Source organism: Ursus maritimus, unplaced genomic scaffold (genome assembly GCF_017311325.1).
Source record: "Ursus maritimus isolate PB19 unplaced genomic scaffold, ASM1731132v1 scaffold_1, whole genome shotgun sequence".
In the NCBI taxonomy this organism is placed as follows: Eukaryota; Metazoa; Chordata; class Mammalia; order Carnivora; family Ursidae; genus Ursus; species Ursus maritimus.
The window spans coordinates 86,458,564-86,477,817 of record NW_024423343.1 but is presented as its reverse complement, the minus strand read 5'-3'; the positions used below and the strand labels follow the sequence as shown (position 1 = coordinate 86,477,817).

Here is a 19,254-nt window from a genome sequence, read left to right as displayed (position 1 = left end):
TAATGCAATATACTAACTTTAAAAAATATAAAAACTCTCTCCACATAAGCATAAAAAATTCCTAGATTTTACTTTGGTCTAGGCCTTTCTGTGGAGTTTTTTTTTCTTCCACATATAGTAATACGTGAAAATGGCCATCAAGAGGCAAAAGTGAAGGCTTTCAAAGAACAAATCTATTTCTTAAATTGAAGGATACAGTAATAAAATTTCTATGTGGGAAAAAAAAAATCTGTCACCTTCATAGATCTGAATACTTCGTAGACTTTCCAAATGTGTATAAGCTCTGCACATTCAAATAGTTTTCCACTCGATGAAAAAAATAAAAATGTACTACCAACAAACTAAAGCAAGCACTATATCTTATCTCTTAAAGCAATTTTTTGTTTCCTGTAAGGCTTTTAGATGAACTAGTACATACTAACTTTTCATTAAAGATACATGACCGCTACCAATTGAAATCTGAGGCTGAAATCCGTGTTTCCAAAAAGCTCCCCTTATAAGGAGAATCGACCACTAGAAAGATATCCCAAGGGCTTAATATTCTCCTGTCATATAGAGCTTCAAAACATCTCCCTTAATGGACATCCAATGGCAAAATCCAATAAACCATTTATAATTCTTATCCTCCTTAAACTGTCTGGAGTTAATATTTCTTCTTTCCCTTTTCTTCCTTTCTTTCTTTCTTTCTTTCTTTCTTTCTTTCTTTCTTTCTTTCTTTCTTTCTTTCTTTCTTTCTTTCTTTCTTCTTTCTTTTTCTCGCCTGCCTTGAATTCATATTCTTTTACATTCTCTACTCCTTCGACTTGGAGGAATCTACTCTTTGACAAGTTCCCTCCAATTTCTATTTTTTCTCATTTACTTTTGTTGATTCCTTTATAACACAGTATCAAACAGCAGTATTTCCTAGATCCTTAATCCTCTACTCTTCTTTCTGTAAACCCACTCTTGTGTCATGGCATAAAATGTACTTCATTAAGTGGCCCCAACATATCTCTCTAATCTTCTCTCTTCCCATTTTGCCATGTGGGCTACGTTCTGTTCTCAAAAAACATCACCTTACTTTCAGACCTATTCTCTTCCTCTTACAAGAAAGGCTTTTAGCCATTTGCCATCTGTATAAATACTACATATTTTTTCAACATACTATGAAAATATCACTTCATCTATAAAGTTTTTCTCTTTCCAACAAGCAATCATTAATTGATCTCTATTGAGATACTTTCCCACAACACTTTGGTCATATTTCTTTGTTTGTTTCAAATTTTTATTTAACTTCCAGTTAGTTAATGTATAGTGTAATATTAGCTTCAGGAGTAGAATTCAGTGATTCATCCCTTACATATAACACCCAGTGCTCATCACAAGTGCCCTCCTTAATGCACATCACCAACTTAACTATTATAACAATTGTCAAATGGAATTTTAAGGTTTTTAAATCCACTCATCTACCAAAATAAATTTTAAATTCTTCAAAGTAAAAACCACGTTGGAGTTAGTACAACATAAAGAAAGTAGTACAGAGTAAGAGTTATAACCAGGGCATGAACTTTAGAATCAAACAAGTGTCATGTGAATCTCAGGTATCCATTGCTTCCTAGTATGTAACCTCAGTGTTATCATCTGTGAAATGGGGATAACAATTACATGACGATGATAATGATGATAGTAACAACAGCATAATATTCTAACTTTACGTAAAATACGTAAAGTGCTTTACATAGTGCTTGGCAGAAAGTATTTGCTAAGTCAGTTTTAGCTCTTATTACTTATCCTCCCAAATTTACACAGGGTCTCATTCATCTTAGATTATCGATAAGCATTTGGCAGATGAATTAATGATAGCAGAATATCATTATCTCTTCTATGCTTCTTTTATACCTTAAGTTATTTGAGGGATTCAGTAAGCATTACTGCTACCATCAGAATAAATTTTAGGTTGTAAAAAACAAAGGCACAAACTTTCCATAAAACCAAATGCACATAGAAATAGAGACAAACATACACAAAAGTAAAATATTTTTGTTCTAAGCCTTCCCAATTAATATATTTTTCCTAGCTGAGTTTATGAAATAGGCAGATTATCACCTTGAAAGGCTAGGTGCCTCTGACGATACCTGGTAAGAGTAAAAAGTGGAAGAGAACGTTACTGTGGGCTGCTATGCCCATGAGAGAGATCGATTCTGGGGACACAGGAGCATTCTCTGGGCAGTCATGTCCCTAGACCTATTTATGGGGAGGAAGGAGGGTGGGTCTGAAATGTTATGTGTACTTTGCCTGGACATAATGAACAGGGACAAGATTAATGAAGATTGGGCCCCAGAGCAGGCATTACTAGTGTCCTAACATGAAGTAACGTGAGTGCCTAGATCAATGTTTGGTCAAGGATCACTCTGGACTTGTTAACTCTGAAATATCCATGAATCTCTTGCTCTTGCTCTTCTTCCCTCCAGTTGCACCATGCAGATTCAAGCACTAGTCACTTTTCTCCTGAAGTGGTACCAAACCTTCTCATGTGGGGTCCCTGCAGCTGATCTCCAGGGCTCTCCCCCCACACGCCAATGAGCATTACCTTCAAAAGCCAACTCCGTCAGCTCAAGCGTCTGCCTCCAGTCTCTTTGGTTATTCATTCCTTTTGGGATCCTACGAAAACCTCAAACTTTGGCATAAACAGGATTCTAATTCACCTTTTCACTTTTGTGTCTTCACACCCCTTCCCCTCCCAACTACAGTCACCCTTCATTCTAGCTGTAGGCAAGCATTCACAGTTCCCCAAATAGGCCGTTAGGTCTCACATGCATGTTTTTGCTCTGTCATTCTTTCTCTTTAGAATGTCTTCCCAACCTCACTGAACTTCATGAACTACGCGAACCACAGAAGGCTGTCTTTTCTATAAAGCTTCCACTTCCATGCTGAACAAATCACTTGCTCTGCTAAGACTCTACTGCCCTCTCTTTTTTCCTGTGTTCACACCTACATTTTAGAGGTTAATTAGTTGTTTATGAATTTTCACCCCATTAATTAATGAGCTCCTTGATGCTTAGGGTTAGATTTCATTCATCTTCACTAGTCTAGGATTTAGCATGCTTTTAGGGTCCGTAAATACTTGCTGACTGGCTGTAGGAATTTAGGGTGGAGCAGATTGAGGTAGAACTGAAGAGCTCCTCTGTCTTCACCTACACAAGGTACAAACCTGAATGTGAACTGAGAAGTGAATCAATGCCTTAACAGGTCAGTTTATATACATTTTGTAGACTAATATTTAAAGTGGTATTTTTGGATGTAGTTTATGTAGGAATATTGGTTTGATACATTCAAAGACCTTCCAGAAAAAAAAAGAAAGAATACCATTTTTTCCCTATGTGATTACTTTAATCACTTCCCATATTTTTTGGACGGTTATCTAAAGAATGACTTTTTCTTGAATAACAATATAGATCATTTGTGAACAAAACTGTAGAGTTTTGATAATGAAACATCTGAATTTTAATATAATTGTGCTTAAAGACCATTACTAAGTACACTGTGACACCACCTTGGGGCTGTTATCAGGTGCCAATCATTGCCTCTGTTTATGACATTGGGTATTAAGGGGGATGTCACATATGATCCATCTCTAAAGCTCAAATGCAAAGTGCAAAAATTACTTCCATTATGAAGAACATCGATAGTTACCCCAAAGGTGGTCCCTGAAATTTCTCAGAGGAAATGAGGTTATTTGTTATGGACGAATTGAATCAGGAAGGAAAGGCTTAAACTCTTAGGAAACAAAATTTCTACCATGTACCTATTTCTTCTGTAAAGAAGTCTTTCTGGTTAAAGTAAGAATGTTCTCAGTAAAAATTTGGGAAACAAAATAATGTATTATTTCAACAGCACTTGAAATGAAAAGTCAGTTACTAAATAAAGTTCACTATTCCAAATATAGTATAGACTATAGCAATAGCCTAAAAACACCTGCTTCTGTACTTCTTTAATTAAAAGCCACTATTCTAGCAAATGTATTTTTATTAGATAGTTCCCTGAGCTTTTTCATTCCCTCCATTATATTTCTAGACACTCTAGCTACTGTGCTGCATACACTTGTCGGTGAGCGAAGCAAAGGTTAAGTGTGTGTGACACAGATGAGCCCCGAGATTAAGTATACACTGTGAAATGCATGTGGATGTTCATGATTTAAACCAATGAACTGTGGCCTGAAATGATGTCACACGAAGCGCAGTGGTAAGTGGAAGGTTAAACCTACTTGCATCTCGGCTCATTAAACGCAGTTAAAGTGCAAATCCCCTCATTCTGACAGTAGTGATCACAAGGGTTCTCTTTCTGGTCACAGCGCTGACTTTTAAACCCCACAGAGCATCTGTAGAATTTCAGTAAAATACAGCTAAATAAAGCGTCTAACTTTTTTTTTTTCTAAATATGTTTCAAATTTATTTCATACAGAGATAGTAACATATGAATAAAACTTGGTCAGGTATGCTCATTCCTCTCTCATTCACACTCATCACATGCTACTCTGATAAGGTGGGGGGACAGAACACGGATGTGGATCATATGTGGACGTCATTCCTCTAGTCAAGCGGTGGTAAAAGAAAACTCAAAATAGAAACCACATAAGTGGAATGGTTTTATTTCAAGTTGTCCATTTTGGACAGAGGGAAAAATATTAAATTCTAGATTTTCTCATGAGCAGAGAATCTCCAATACTTTCCAAATGTTTAGAAACCCATATTCAAGTTAATGAATTCCAAAGGAGACAGGGGCTTCATAGGCTTACATAATACAATACTCGAAACCTGATAGAAACATCAAATAGCATTATACACTTGAAAAGATACCACAAGTTCTTTTGAAAAGAATGGCCGTAAGTACCAAGTGTTCGTAAATATGATTATGCCTGGGTATCCCATATCTGAATAAGGTCAATGAAATTAGAGTAATTTTCCCTGGCATTTCCAAGTTCAAAGATCTATGAGTGTCTTTAATGGGTATGATGCTACGAACTGAATGAGCTCTCCCTTATGAAATCACTAGCAACTGAAGAGGGAGGACAGTTAGCAGCACATGAGCCACTGAGGGACGATACTCGATCAGAGATGTCCGTGAAACACTCATGTAAAATGTATCACTCCCCCGCCAAATAAAATGTATTACCCCAAGAAAGGAGAACAATAGAGGAGGGATTCCATGTACATACAAAGTCATACCACAAAATGCCCACAATGTTATACAATACTCACAGACACACAGGTACATTTGTCTCAGGGTCCAGCTGGCATGTGCCACCATTGTAACAGTAGCCATCACATAACTGACAGCTAGAGGCAATCTTTCCATTAGTGCAGCTGCAGCAACAAAGAAAAAAGAAATCTCATTGTTACTGGCATCATCACTGTTGAAAGCTGACATAAACTCTCTGCAGATGAGAATATTCATCATAGAGGAGTAATGGAGTGCCTGGCTAAAAGTAAGTTTTCAGAAGGACAGACTTCCTGCAGGCAAAGATTTTTTTTTTAACAAAATAATGAGAGACAAATGTTTTCTTTTGCTAATTTTCAAATTTTCAACCCATTTGCTTAATATAAAATTTTAATATAGCTATACATATGTGTGAAAAAATATGCTCTAACGTCTATCACTTACTCTGCAGGGAAACATTAGCATCAGTATCTTACTCCCTTTTCATATAACTAGGGCTTGGTGACATCAGTGTGAATTATAAACCACATGATCAAATATTCTGGAAGCAAATGCTTCAGCTATTTCTTGTAAACTGGAAAATCTGGTCCAAAAAACTGTTATGAATTTTAGATTCCAGGTTTTGTAAGAAAGTATAGGATTATCTGGTAGTCATTTTATCCACTGCTTCTCTTTGATTGTATACTATCATTAATGTCATCTTTTTTTTACTATAACACATAAAAAAATCATTGGAAGTTCATTGCAAAAATAAACAGTAATGTCATAGGAACAATATGTAGTCTGGCAACAAGGAAATGAGGTAGGCTTTCTTGGAAGACTTATGGAAACAATTCTAATTTACAGCACACTACAGGTCTGAGATAAGAAAAAACACTATGGCTACTGCTGTATGGAAAAAAAGAACAAGCATAACAATAATAGGAAAAATACAGAAATTTTCTTATTTGCCATGTTATATCTTGATATGAATAGTATTAGATTGGACATTGAAAATTGTTGGGGGAACAGACAAAAGTGCATCGACATTCTAAATTATCAAGAGATCTCTTGTATGAAAAGTAGGGTGATAGACTCATATAAGCCTTGGCCCAAGTCAGAATTACAACAAATCATGCCACTATTCTGATTATGAAATCACGTTGGCACTAGGTGCTATGAAGCACTCAGTGGTGTCACAAGCTTGACACATAAATCAGGTTGCAATATCACTGATCACTCTGATCCTCTCCACGATGGGTATCTATTGTGTTACATCCATCAAAGGTAATTCCTAATGATTGGTTAGATGCCTGAAATGATCAGTTGGTGATCCTGATTAATTTATTCTGTGAATATGTATTTCACCTCATGTAGGTGGTAAGCCTGATGGAAATACACCAAACAGCTTATCATTTTTCCAGGTGTTTAATTTAAAGATATTTTTGAAGAGCCTCGATGTTAAAATCACATTTCTCTTCAAGAAGAACAGAAGCAATGAGTCAATCATGTACTGGCTACAAAATGGAGATATATGAATATAGAACCAACAGGGAGAAGGAAGCAGTAGTTTAAAGTTTCCAAGATTTAACAGAGAATGCTTTAAATCTAGAGGTATCTGAATATGGATGCAAAGTGAACAAGTACACATTTAGCGGTATTGGCGTCTGATATGTTAAATGGATCTGGGAGACTTTTCCTTGCCCTCCATCCCAGCCTCCTTGAAAATCAAAGAGTGGCAAGTTATAGTTTCTTTTTCTATCAAAAGGACAACGTCAAAGAGAAAAAAAATAGCTCATTATACATTAAAGGATTTCCTACAAAAAAGATAACTATACACCAAATATCAGCTTTTAAAAGAAAAAAAAATCTAAGTATTGATTGCTTTTAAACTCCTGCTTTCAAGAGTTATAAAAGATGTTGCCTCTTTTCTCCTTCTAAAGGTTTTGTTTGAATCCTACGTTGAAGACAGGCATTTGTATATATTTCAAATGTGAAATACAAATTACTCAAATCATTATAATGCATCAAAGAGTTCAGCTCATATTTTAATGCCGGTTTTCATCATAATTTCCTTTCTTAGAGGCATATGTCTCTCTCTCTGTCACACACACACACAGAGTTTGTGATGTATCACTTTCCAAAAGCTAATTACCAGTTGTCCCGTATGCACAAAGAATTCCCATAACAACTGACTTTGCAAAGGCAGTATTTAGGCTATTCGAAATTATGATCAAGTCATTCTTCATAAATATTTACTTGGATTTCCACAAAAGAGAAAGATATACAATTAGCTCCATTTTTAAAGATTATATTTACTATGCTTGACAGAATATTATATTCTGGCTGACAGCGTATAATGTGCATTAGAATCACACCTGACTATTTGGAATCCCAAGTATACATGGAGGCTTGAATTTTCCTATTTATATAAAAGATTTGCTGTAACTCAGTCATGGTTGTTTAGTATCAGTGATCTACCTATGAGACAGAAATTCTACCATCACTGGAAATGTCTTTTAAAGCTAAGATGAAAACTATCATAAAAATGAAGGCAAACTTGTCTATTAAGTTTCAGAATACCCAGAGTCTTGTCTGTATTATCCTGCTCATATGTTACATAGCCTATTTGATCAAGTCTCATACTGATATTTTTAAGCTTCCACTATCTACTCATTTGTTAGCAACTGTTATTTATCTATCAGACATAACCTTTTTCAAAAAGGGTCTTTAAGGAGTCAAGAACTACAATGTTGGATCTTTGTGGCCTACTCGGGTTATGAAGTTCTGGTGTTTCTAGGTTGGTGAAGCCAATTTTCTCTGTATACAGGCAGTACTGAGAACCCGGGGGGTCTTGCCCTTTTTCTTCATATGGAACTTCCCCTTGTAATGGAAACATGGTGTGTATCTCTGCATGAGCTTTTCCAAGGTAACCTGGGAAGGAAATTGCAGCTTATAGCCTGTCTTAGATGATAGCCTATTATTTCCTGTGTAGAATGGAATGGAGTTGTAAGTAAGAGACTACAGTGCATTTCTGATATGGTGCATGGGAGAGAAAAATGTGTGTTCACTCATGGAAACAAAGTTCTGTCTTGCTCAAGTTTCATCAGAAAGAACCGATGAGCTTAATGAGCAAACACGATTTTGGTCGTTTACATGAAAATGCATTTGCTTTTATATACTTATCAAAGGCACATATTTATAATCAGTCGTATTTTCAATTACTTTACTTAAAAAATAATGTACTTTCAAATGACCCAATTTGAGGGTTTGAGTAAATGTCATTCATAATGATAACACAAATCATTCTTAGAGTAAATTCTAAACGGAGAGTAAATAAAAAAGAAAAAAATGCTGATGCTGTCTGTAATAAAATTTTATTGGGCCTTGTTTGGCAGAGCGGCATAACTCAGGGCTGGCACCTCCCAGAGCTGTCTCAGTGGAAGCCGTGGCGGGAACACTTGACAGCATGCTTTCCTACCTCATATTCTCATTTATTATACTCCCGAGCAAGGCAAGTGATGGAGTCCAGAGCTTTATAAGCCCCTTCTTTTAAAAGGTTGTTAAAAGAAGTTCAGAGTGAGGATTGAACTCTAACCTTAGTGGCATAAACTTGTTTCACGACAGAAACCGAACAGCATTACCCTTTCTTTAGCTGCGATGCTCTGTTTTCCAGTCACTTGATCTTAAAACCAAAGGGCAAAAGGCAACGTAACCAAAGTCTAACTTGGATGTTTTTATTGTAGTTGCCTCCTGGGACACATTATTCCTTCTCCTTATTTTGGACCATTATGCTTCAAGTCAGATAAAAACCCAAAGAGTAAAATGTATATCCATTAGACAGGTCTTTTGCTCCTCCCTGATAGGCTCCTTTTGTAACAATAGAAAAGTAAAAACTCACTGTCAATGATAATAATGAAACATTTAAAAGCCTGAGCTATTCTAATTTAGGGATATTACACATAGCTTTTGGAAGGTATGTTGCATTTCACTATTTCTTGCTTACTATTAGGAATTTTCTACATAGGGAATGATCTGACCATATCATTACATGATGACATGATGAATTTTCATGTTCCCCAGTTGCACATAATATGTGTTGAATAAATTCATTTAATTGAAATGAACTGAATTTTATCTACAACCAAAAAGAAAACAAAAACAAAAACAAAAACAAACAAAAAAAGAAACAAGGATGCAATGGTCACTATATAGAATCTTAGAATAAAAATAATTTACATTATTTTCACATTTAGTGCTGAACTGCTACATTCTTTAGGGTTCGAATGTTTTTATAAATTAAGCTGGATGACCACTTACTTGCAAAATATATCTTCACTGTCTTTATTTATAATGCAGTGCCCCCCATGGCACCTTATGCATTTGTCCACTTCACATTTCGGACCTTCGTAGCGTGTTGGACAGACACATTCAACACTTCCGTCATCCCCAATGGTACAGGATTCAGAATTCACACAGTAGTGGTGACACACATCTAGGAAGAACGCACGACAGAGAAAAAGAAATTATACTACACGATGTTTATCTTTAGCCACAATACGTTACCATTTCATTTAATATTTAAAGATGGTGAATCATTAAGCAAGTATAAAAATAAGTAAATTAAAATGTCTGAATACTAAAAAACGGCCAATAAATAAGTAGATTCATTTGCAAAATCTGTTTGTGATTACACATAACTAGAATTCTTTAATAATGCTATTGATTCCTGTTTTTTCCAGTCAGGCATCATTTCATCTGCTAAAGAAAAGAGAACTTATATTGATAGAAGACTAGCTGAGGAAGTCTTTTGGTTCTGAATTTTAAAGTTTAAGTTAACCAGGTTCCTTAATTTCCCTCTCATGGCAATATTATTACTATTCTGAAACGAGCAGAAATACTCCAGATTTCTTTGGACGTCGTTTACTGTTTCCTCTCCTTGCACTTTTTTCATCCAGAGAACAGGGTAGTATGTGGTGAGTGGGGGACTCCTACCTCTGCCTCAGCCCTTTGTGATGCAAAGAAGCTTCCCTCTACACAGAGCAGGACAGGCCAGCTATTCCTGGACACCTGGGCAGGTGAGTAAACAAGGAGATGTGCCTCTCATGGAACACCAAGAGAAAAGTGAACTGGGAAACTGATCTATCATGGGTGGGAAGTGACTAGAAGTCTAGGCTATTGTTCCCCTCCTAGGTGAGAGCCTAACATCCTAGTCAGAGGGAAAACCTCCATGTGGTGTGAGCCTTTTGTTTGGAAAGATGTTTCTTACTGAATATTACAGATAATTTTCTCAACTATAAAGGAAAACTTCCTCAAATATTTCTATAAATCTTGAATGGGAATAATAAAACAAAGACCATGTAATAATACAATAACCACACTATCTTTATAATTAGACATTCTGACTTAGTCTTTTGAAAAGCAGACAAGTATATATGTATGTTTGTATATCAACATACTATAATTTATCACATTTAAAATATTGAAATTCATAATACAATCTTAAGCAAAAGAACTGATTAGATCAGTCTCAGACTTTGTGTTTAGAAGCTGCAATTTCCTTTTAGCTAACTAATTGTGAAGCAATGTTAAATGAGATTAGCTGAGATAAAAATCTCAATTTATAAACTTTAACCTGCTGTTAGACAGTTATAGTGGGTGAGGAAAATTAAAACATAATTTATAATTCTCATGTTTGTATATTTATCTAGCCCTTTATTAAATCAGACAGAAATTAAATTTATTGACAGGCTTGCTTCATATTTATGGAAATTTATTTCAAGCATTCTTATGCTTGCTCTTGCATTATGCCAAGTACCCTCATTGAGATTCAGTGCTTAAGTTTATTAACATGGTTTTGGCTATATTTAAGAAAAGTAGCACTTTCAAAAGGTGAGAGACTTGAAGATCTAAAAACTAAGTCGGTGTTAGTATCTATCCATGATGGTGTCTGTTTGCAGTTGTTTCAGGCTTGGCGGTTAGAGAGTACACATGACAGATTCTTTTCTTATTTATGAAGAATGTATGATCAGCTGCCTGTATGAGCTTCTCTCCTACTCAGTGCAGAAATCTCTAGAGAACAGCTCTCATTAGTTCAGGTTGTTCGGTACCTCTTACTGACAAAGAGCTCTTTTCATATCACCCCCGATTGCTTTAAATGTCGTTCTCTGATCCTGGTTCAGTTGTCTGATGGGGCATAGAAATTGGCTTATGTATCCTTCCAAGATCTTCATATTATGTCCTATCCATGGTGGGGAACTCATCAAAATCATGTAGGTGACTTACTTGCAAATGTAAATCCAGTGCTCGTCCCTGTCACTACTGTCACTCATGCCTAGATTCTAATTCATAAACCTGAAATGGAGCCCAGGTGATTGCCATGGGATTGGCTGAGGAACTAGAATTCGGGAACTGGGGAACATATGAAATGATGACCCAGAAACAATTTTTACTTATTAGCATAGGGACTACATTGTTCAATAGCTGTAAAAGGATTTGATATAACTAAAATTTCTTTTTCTTTCTTTCTTCTTTCTTTCTCTCTTCTTTCTTTCTTTCCTTTTTCTCTTTTTTAAGAGAGAGAGAGAGAGTGCATGTGGGCAGCGGTGGGGGGTGGAGGGAGAGGGAGAGAATCTTAAGCAGACTCCACACCTCCTGCAGAGCCAGATGTGGGGCTCAATCTCATGACCCTGAGAACATGACCCTGAGATCATGACCTGAGCCGAAATCAAGAATCGACACTTTACCAACTAAGCCACAGAGGCACCCCTAAAATGGTTTATTTCTCAACTAACTTTGTGGGCCTTAATTAAAATGCAATTTTTTATCCAAAATTAGGGACCATTTTATTTTTAAAACCACATCACTGAGAAGATCTGAGAAACTGGAAAAAATTGGGTTAACATTCTGATGGTTGATAATTGCCCTATGACACACTGTAGCAAGGAATAGTTCTCACTTGCCTGAAGTGCTAAAGGGTAAAGTTAAATACTTACCTACAATTTACTAACCATAAGTAATTTTGGTGCATGAATTACATCTGCTTCAGGCTAAGATTAAAAAGATGTGAGAGTATATACAACTCATTGGTGTTCAAAGAAATACAAATTAGGGGTGCTAGGGTGGCTCAGTCAGTGAAGTGTCTGACTTTGGCTCAGGTCATGATCTCGGGGTCCTGGGACTGAGCCCCACGTTGGGCTCTGCACTTAGCGGGGAATCTGTTTCCCCCTCTCCCTCTGCTCATGATGTATCTCTCACTCTCTATGTCAAATAAATGAATAAAATCTTTAAAAAAAAAGGAAATAAATTAATACCTCAAAGAAATACTATTGCACTTCCACCTAATTGACAACAAATAACAGAAACTCTCATACACTATTAGAATATAAACTGGTTCAATTGATTTGGAAAACAATTGACGGTATCTGCTATATTTGAACATACCCACACCTTGTGACCTAGCATTTCCACTCTTAATATATATCCAAGAAGAAAGCACGCATATGTGCTCAAAAATATTTGTGTAATATACACAGCAACCTGCGCATAGAAATAGCCCCAAAAGAAGAAATCCAAATATTCATTGCAAGAAGAAAGGATAGATTGTGCTTCATTCACACAAAGAAATATACATACAAATATATGTATATATACACATACATTAATACACGTAGATAAATAAAAAAATGAAAGCAGCACACCTTATAAGCAACAACATGGATGAATCTCACAAAAGTAATGAGAGAAAAAAGCTCGACACAAAAACATATATACTATTTTTTTTATTTATATAAAATTTAAAAGGCAAAACTAATCTAGGGTTTTAGAAGTCAACAAGACTTATCTTTGGGGGGAAGGGAAGGGATAGTGAGGAAGACCAACAGGGAGCATTGGAGGTCCCAATAATGTTTATTCTTTTTTTTTTTTAACGATTTTATTTATTTATTTGACAGAGACAGCCAGAAAGAGAGGGAACACAAGTAAGGGGAGTAGGAGGGGAAGAAGCAGGCTCCTAGTGGAGGAGCCTGATGTGGGGCTTGATCCCAGAACGCTGGGATGATGCCCTGAGCTGAAGGCAGACGCTTAACGACTGTGCCACCCAGGCACCCCCCGATAATGTTTATTCTTGACCTGGTTGTAGGTTTACACTGCTGTGTACACCTGGTGATAACTTATTGAACTGTAAACTTGTGATTTTAAACTTTCCTACTTATATTATGATTCAATAAAAAGATTTTTCTAACCTAATGGCAAATAAACTACAATTACAATATTTTAGAAATTCTAGTTAATTTGCTAACTAGGCTAAATAGGTTTTCTCTTTATAGATGCTTCTATTAAAAGGAATTCATGGTCTACTTTTTATGCTTTAAAGAAAATTCTCTACCCTTTAATGTTTTTGATATTTTTTTTCCTAGCATGTCAGATGCACATTATTCAGTGCAGTTGATTGGCCTCATGGCATAAAAGTGGAATCCAAAGAATGTAAAAGAAATGTTTGCTTAAGATAAAATTGTGAAATAAGCAGATATTAGAATTTGCACTTTAATAAATAATTCTAAATTGCATGCTGTTAAGCCATGCCACTTTTTTCCTTCTAAAAAAGGCAGAAATCATTTTAGGCTCAGAACCCTTTCTCTACAGATATTCAAATGGAAGGCTTTTCATTTTCCCCAGTTCACATGCTTCACACTTGACACTATGTTGAAATTCAGGGACAGAGTTGCTCACTATACACCAACTGTGCCAGAGTTGCTTCCCAGTGCCTTTCTTTGAAAATGTTCTGACTATCTCCCACTATTAGGCTTCAGATTTGAAGCATGTAGAAGTTGCTTGACTTATATGTTCAGCTGGATTGTTTTTTGCACCACTATTAGGATTCTAGGGCCCAACCCTTGCATACATAGTCTCTCTCCCTTTCTCTCTCCCTCTCTGTCTCTCTCTCTGTCTTAAAGACTTCCCTATTTACTCAATTTTCACTCCAAGATTCCTGAACACAGGAGAAAGTAACCTTATTTAATAGGAGACTCTGTCATCTATTTAAGCTACCACAAAAGGGGGCGCCTGGTTGGCTCAGTCAGTTAAGCATCAGCCTTTGGCTCAGGTCATGATCTCAGGGTCCTGGGACTGAGCCCCACATCGGGCTCCCTGCTCAGGGGGGAGTCTGCTTCTCCCTCTCCCTCTACCCCTCCCCTTGCTTGTACTCTCTTTCTCACATAAATAAATAAAATCTTTAAAAAAATGAACTACCACATAAGCATTGGATACTTGTAAGTTGGAAAGCAAAATAATTCTTTCAAGTGTTCTCTGTTATTTCAATTTTAGTCATGAGATGTATCATGGAAAAAATTTGGTACCTCTGATGGTGCTATTTCTAAAATGGATGATTCAACCAAAGTTCACATTCTCTGCAGTTGTCTCAGTATCAGGACAACAATGTATAATAAGTCATTGGAGAGCGACCTAATTTCTCTCTCATTCTCTTCTCAGCTCTAACCTACTTTGAATTACAAGCATCTATGCAAAACTTGTATAAACATGTGCAATATTTTCACCAGGGTCATCTCTCTATATACTCCCAAATAATTACTACGCACTCATATTTAAATTTTAAGTCTCTCTTCAACTATAAAAAGAATACTTCATTAGCACTTCCCAATCCAGCAGAAATTTAGTGAAGTATGAAGAAGAATGGTATATGAGAAGGCTTCTTTGGTATGTAATTGTTCGCTTTGGTTCTAAGGATTCTGCCCTGACCTAATAAGCACTGAAAGGAACAGAAAATTTTAGCACTCATTGAAAGAACACTTCCTATCCCACAGTGCTAAAAAATACTTACCCCATAGAGCTTACCACTTTAAGCACCAGAAATGCTTTAAAACCATTTTGAAGGTAATCTTTCTGTAAGATAGATATTCATTTTCTTACATAAAATATATAAATATATATTTTTAAAGATCCTATTTTTAGGTAATCTCTATACCCAACATGGGGCTCAAACTTAACAGCACTGAGATCAAGAGGCACATGCTCCACCAACCGAGCCTGCCAGGCACCCCATAATATACCAGTATTTTTAATGGCTTCTGTAACACTATGATTCTTAATTATTTCTATGAACTTAACTTTGCAGAAGTTTCATAGCTTTCTGCTTTTTGTTTTTTCATTTTCAGCATTGACTAAATTAATGTTACTGAAAAAAAAAAAAACAACAACTTAATTCCTCCCAAAGAAAACAGAATTAGGGATGTTGGTGGTTGGTTAACACCAAGGTGTGTAGAAAAGGGATTGTCTTCTGATTTCTGACACACAGACATAGACAGAGATATGCAGACACAGAGACACAGAGACACACACCCCAATCACATTTTTCTTTCCAAATTTTTAACTTGGTTTAATAGTTATTGGAACCGAAATAAAGTAAAAAAAAAAATGTGGTACACTAAAAAAAAGACAAGTTAAAGAAAGCATAAGTGATAGGACACTTTTTGTTGGAGGGCATGGAATGGGGAAGGGATTGAATGTCAAAGATGAGAGTCTAGCCAGATCAACCAGTAAGCATTCAGAAAGAAGAGTTTGAATTTATGGAAAGGAAAGCTGGTAAAACAATATGGTTGGTCTCGTTTTGAACAACAGGAATAATTTAACCATGACAATAAAATGGAAATGGTAGATCCATAATTGATTATTTGCTGAGGAACATGCATCTGTCTAATTATATCCTGGGAGCTGTAGGAAAAGGACAGAAATACGAGAAAGGCCACCAGCTCTCAGGGAGCTGACAACCCAATTGAAAGTTTAAGACAAGAAGAAAAAAGACCAAAACTGATTTGAAAAATATCCACTGTGGCAAGAGCCTACAAATATTACTACCAACAAAATCTTCCTTCTTATGAAACATTCCATCCCCTAAGTTTCAAGCATTTTATTGACCTGAATGGCATGACAATTGAGATGTTCCGCATATGATAAGAAGGAGCAATAATGAAAAGTAATCTGTGCTAAGAAAGTAGAGATTACCATGAAATTATATAATAACACTTTATATTCACAATATAAAAATTGTTATAACCTCTGTAGGGTAATTACACTAAGAATTTCATAGTAGCACTAAACACAATCATGTAATCTAAAGGACAACGATGGATATATAATTACGGAGTATTCATATGGTAATTAGGTGAATAGTAACCAGAGAATAAGTGAATGGCTATTTTCTGCAACAGAAATAAAATAATTTTCAAGGATGCCATCATTGCATTCTGTCTTTCTCTCTTTCTCTATCTTTCCTTTTCAAGCAACCAGAAATATAAGGAAATACTCCCTTTAATCTTTTTTAGAGAATCTTAATAGACTCCATAAAAATATGGGTTGTATGGGTATATATACAGGTTTATGAATATTCATGGAGAGCCAGATGTCTATAAAATCTCTTGCTGCATTTAACTTCTTTCCCAAATATTTCTTTCTATTGAAAAGTAATTGCCAAGACTATTTAGCTATTAACTCATATTTGCAACTGGGCTATTCACATTGTAATAGTTAGTGAAGTGTGAAATTTATTTAAAGAGAATGAAACCAAACTAAAATAATACCACCTAAGCAGGAGCTGAAGATATTCAGTAAGAATAATGCAGAAACTGGAGAGTCTTTAACGGGTAATACAGATGGTCATACAGGGGAGACTAAATTATACAATTGCATGTATATACACCAATTGTTTTAATTCACTAAATTTTGACCTGGTTTAAAAAAAATAAGTTAGGCGAATTCATTTTAAGATTCATGATTTAAGTAAGCATTTGTTCATTTAGGACTACACACAAGCACAATAACCAACCAGAAGTAGGATTGTATCACTTTCACAACGAAGACGAGGTAGAATTACCAACAGTGCGTGCCCCCGGCGTTCTATAACTGAGCTCCAGTCTCAGTGCGATTCATATCCCGCCTTCACTGATAGTTAATTGTGTCCCAGGAGCAGTGGGTTCTATGAATTTTGCTAATATCCTCCCTACAGGGAGGTTTATGGCAGCTTCCATGTAGGTATAAAATGTGGAAGACAGCCAACGATGGTGTTTTATAAACTTGTGAATGAATACTCATGCTAAGGTGACATAATATGGAAAAGAAAGAAACAAAATCATTGGCTAGAATATGAAGGATTTGGAGGTTAAATTCAGTTCTTACTGTGGCTAACAATGTGACCTTATCTGAGTTACTTGACTAATTTACCCAATATACCCATCGATCATCTTTGAACAGAGGCGGTATTACTAAACATGCCTAAGATTATCTCACGAGTCCTTCCTCTCCCCGACCTATCCTCAGTAATGCCCTTTATATCATCAAGGCCAACGAAGGCCTGTTTTAAGTAAAATGATGGAAATGATGGTGGTGATGATGATGATAAGTACTCAATTTTAGCTGCCTTCTTCATGTCGGGCTCATTTGTTGGTTATAGTCTCATGCATTATATGGCATTATTCTTATAGGCGAGTAAACTGAGGCACAAGGAGGCTCAGCACCTTGCCAAGGATAACACAGCAGTAAGTGGGAGAACGGAAATTCAAACTCAAATAAGCTTAACCCTACAGAATAAACTTATTTTTCTTATTTAATAGTCATACATTTGCTCAAAAAAAAAAAAAAAAAGATGCCCAAACAAAACAAAACAAAACAAACCTGTAAAAGTAATTTTAAACATCTTTGGTGTTCCCTTTCCTTTATGTGTATCTAAAACTGAATGTGCCCACATCTACAGAGGTATCTGAGGGTCTTCTCACCAGCCAGAACGTTAAAGGGCCCTGTAGCTTAAGAGCAGCAGGCCTAGAGAGCTTACTTGATGCCACCACCGTCTGCAATACCAGAGCTCAGGAACTCAAGGCAGCCTCCCACACCCCACATCTCATCCACACGTTCACATTTCCCAGGTCATTCGCAGCCTCCCATCCCAAACCAAGTGGGATATTTGCCTCTCTAGCCACTGATAATTGGTTTACAGCCCTGGATTCTCTTATTCGAAGGAAACTTCTAACTATCCATGGCGATTTCTTCATTATCAAGCACTATCAACTCTGGGTCCTTCCACACAAATAAGAAACCAAAACAACAGCCAAGGAATCACAAAGTGAGGTACGTCTGGAGAGTTACCATTTACTGACATCTAATTTAGGATGAAAAATTTAGAAGGATTCCGGAAAAGTTCCAAGATTCTTAAATAGGTTGACAGGAGTGATTGTGGCCTTTCCTTCCCTGGAGTCAGTTTTTCGTCTTGCATGGTTTAGGAGGTAGAAGAGATAAAGTAACTTGTTTAAATTTGCTTAGAATTTTATGATTGTTGTCTTTGAAGGCTTGTATAAGGAAATGGGAAAACAGATTTAAGAAATATTAAAATTATTCTTTTTTACAGTCCTCGAATGTTTTACACAAGCCAAGATATTTTAATAATTAAACTTATTGCATAGTCCTAAATATATCTTCCAATTTCAGAGCTGAGTTTAATAAAGAAGGCAAACATTGAATCCAGGTATGCCAATTAAATATTCACTAGGGAAAAAATGTGTGCAAAACTCTGATTAGAGCTGATAAATTTTCATCAGGAAAGCGTGTCTAAGAAAATTAGCATTTTCTAATTTATCACTAAAAATAGAAATATATCCCAAATATTTCTACAGAGAACACTGAAAAATTTAAAAGAATGAAATCCATTCTGAGCGAACAGTGTTATCTCTGAGTATCCAGGTAAAAGGAAAATGTAAAGTTGAAAAAGCCAAGTTATCAAAACGTTGATTTAAGTGCGACATGTGGGGTGAGATTTTGAAAGTACCAGCATTAAATCTCTGACAGATTGCCATTTCAAAATGTGTATTAACAATAAAAGCATCAATCATTTTAGTAATAGTCAGGAATTAACTCATAAAACTATCATGGCAATATTTTTTCAAATATCAGAGAAGCCTATATAACTTTTGTTTATAAATCAGGCTCTGGGTTGAGTGTTCCTCTATTTTTAAAGCAATCTAGCAATAAAAGGTTTTAGCAAGTAATTATTTCTGGGTTGAGTGTTCTTCTATTTTT

The 19,254-nt window shown here is 35.9% G+C and overlaps 1 protein-coding gene across 1 annotated transcript in view; it reads right to left on the bottom strand.

Annotated features, from left to right (window-relative positions):
* Positions 1-19,254, bottom strand: part of LRP1B (LDL receptor related protein 1B) — a 1,456,161-nt gene that overhangs the window by 29,322 nt on the left and 1,407,585 nt on the right. Inside the window, exons 84-85 of the mRNA XM_008695867.2 lie at positions 9,496-9,670; positions 5,238-5,342 (exon numbers count right to left, since the gene is read on the bottom strand). Of these exons, the coding sequence (XP_008694089.2) occupies positions 5,238-5,342; positions 9,496-9,670 (280 nt within the window). The remainder of the gene's footprint in view (positions 1-5,237; positions 5,343-9,495; positions 9,671-19,254) is intronic.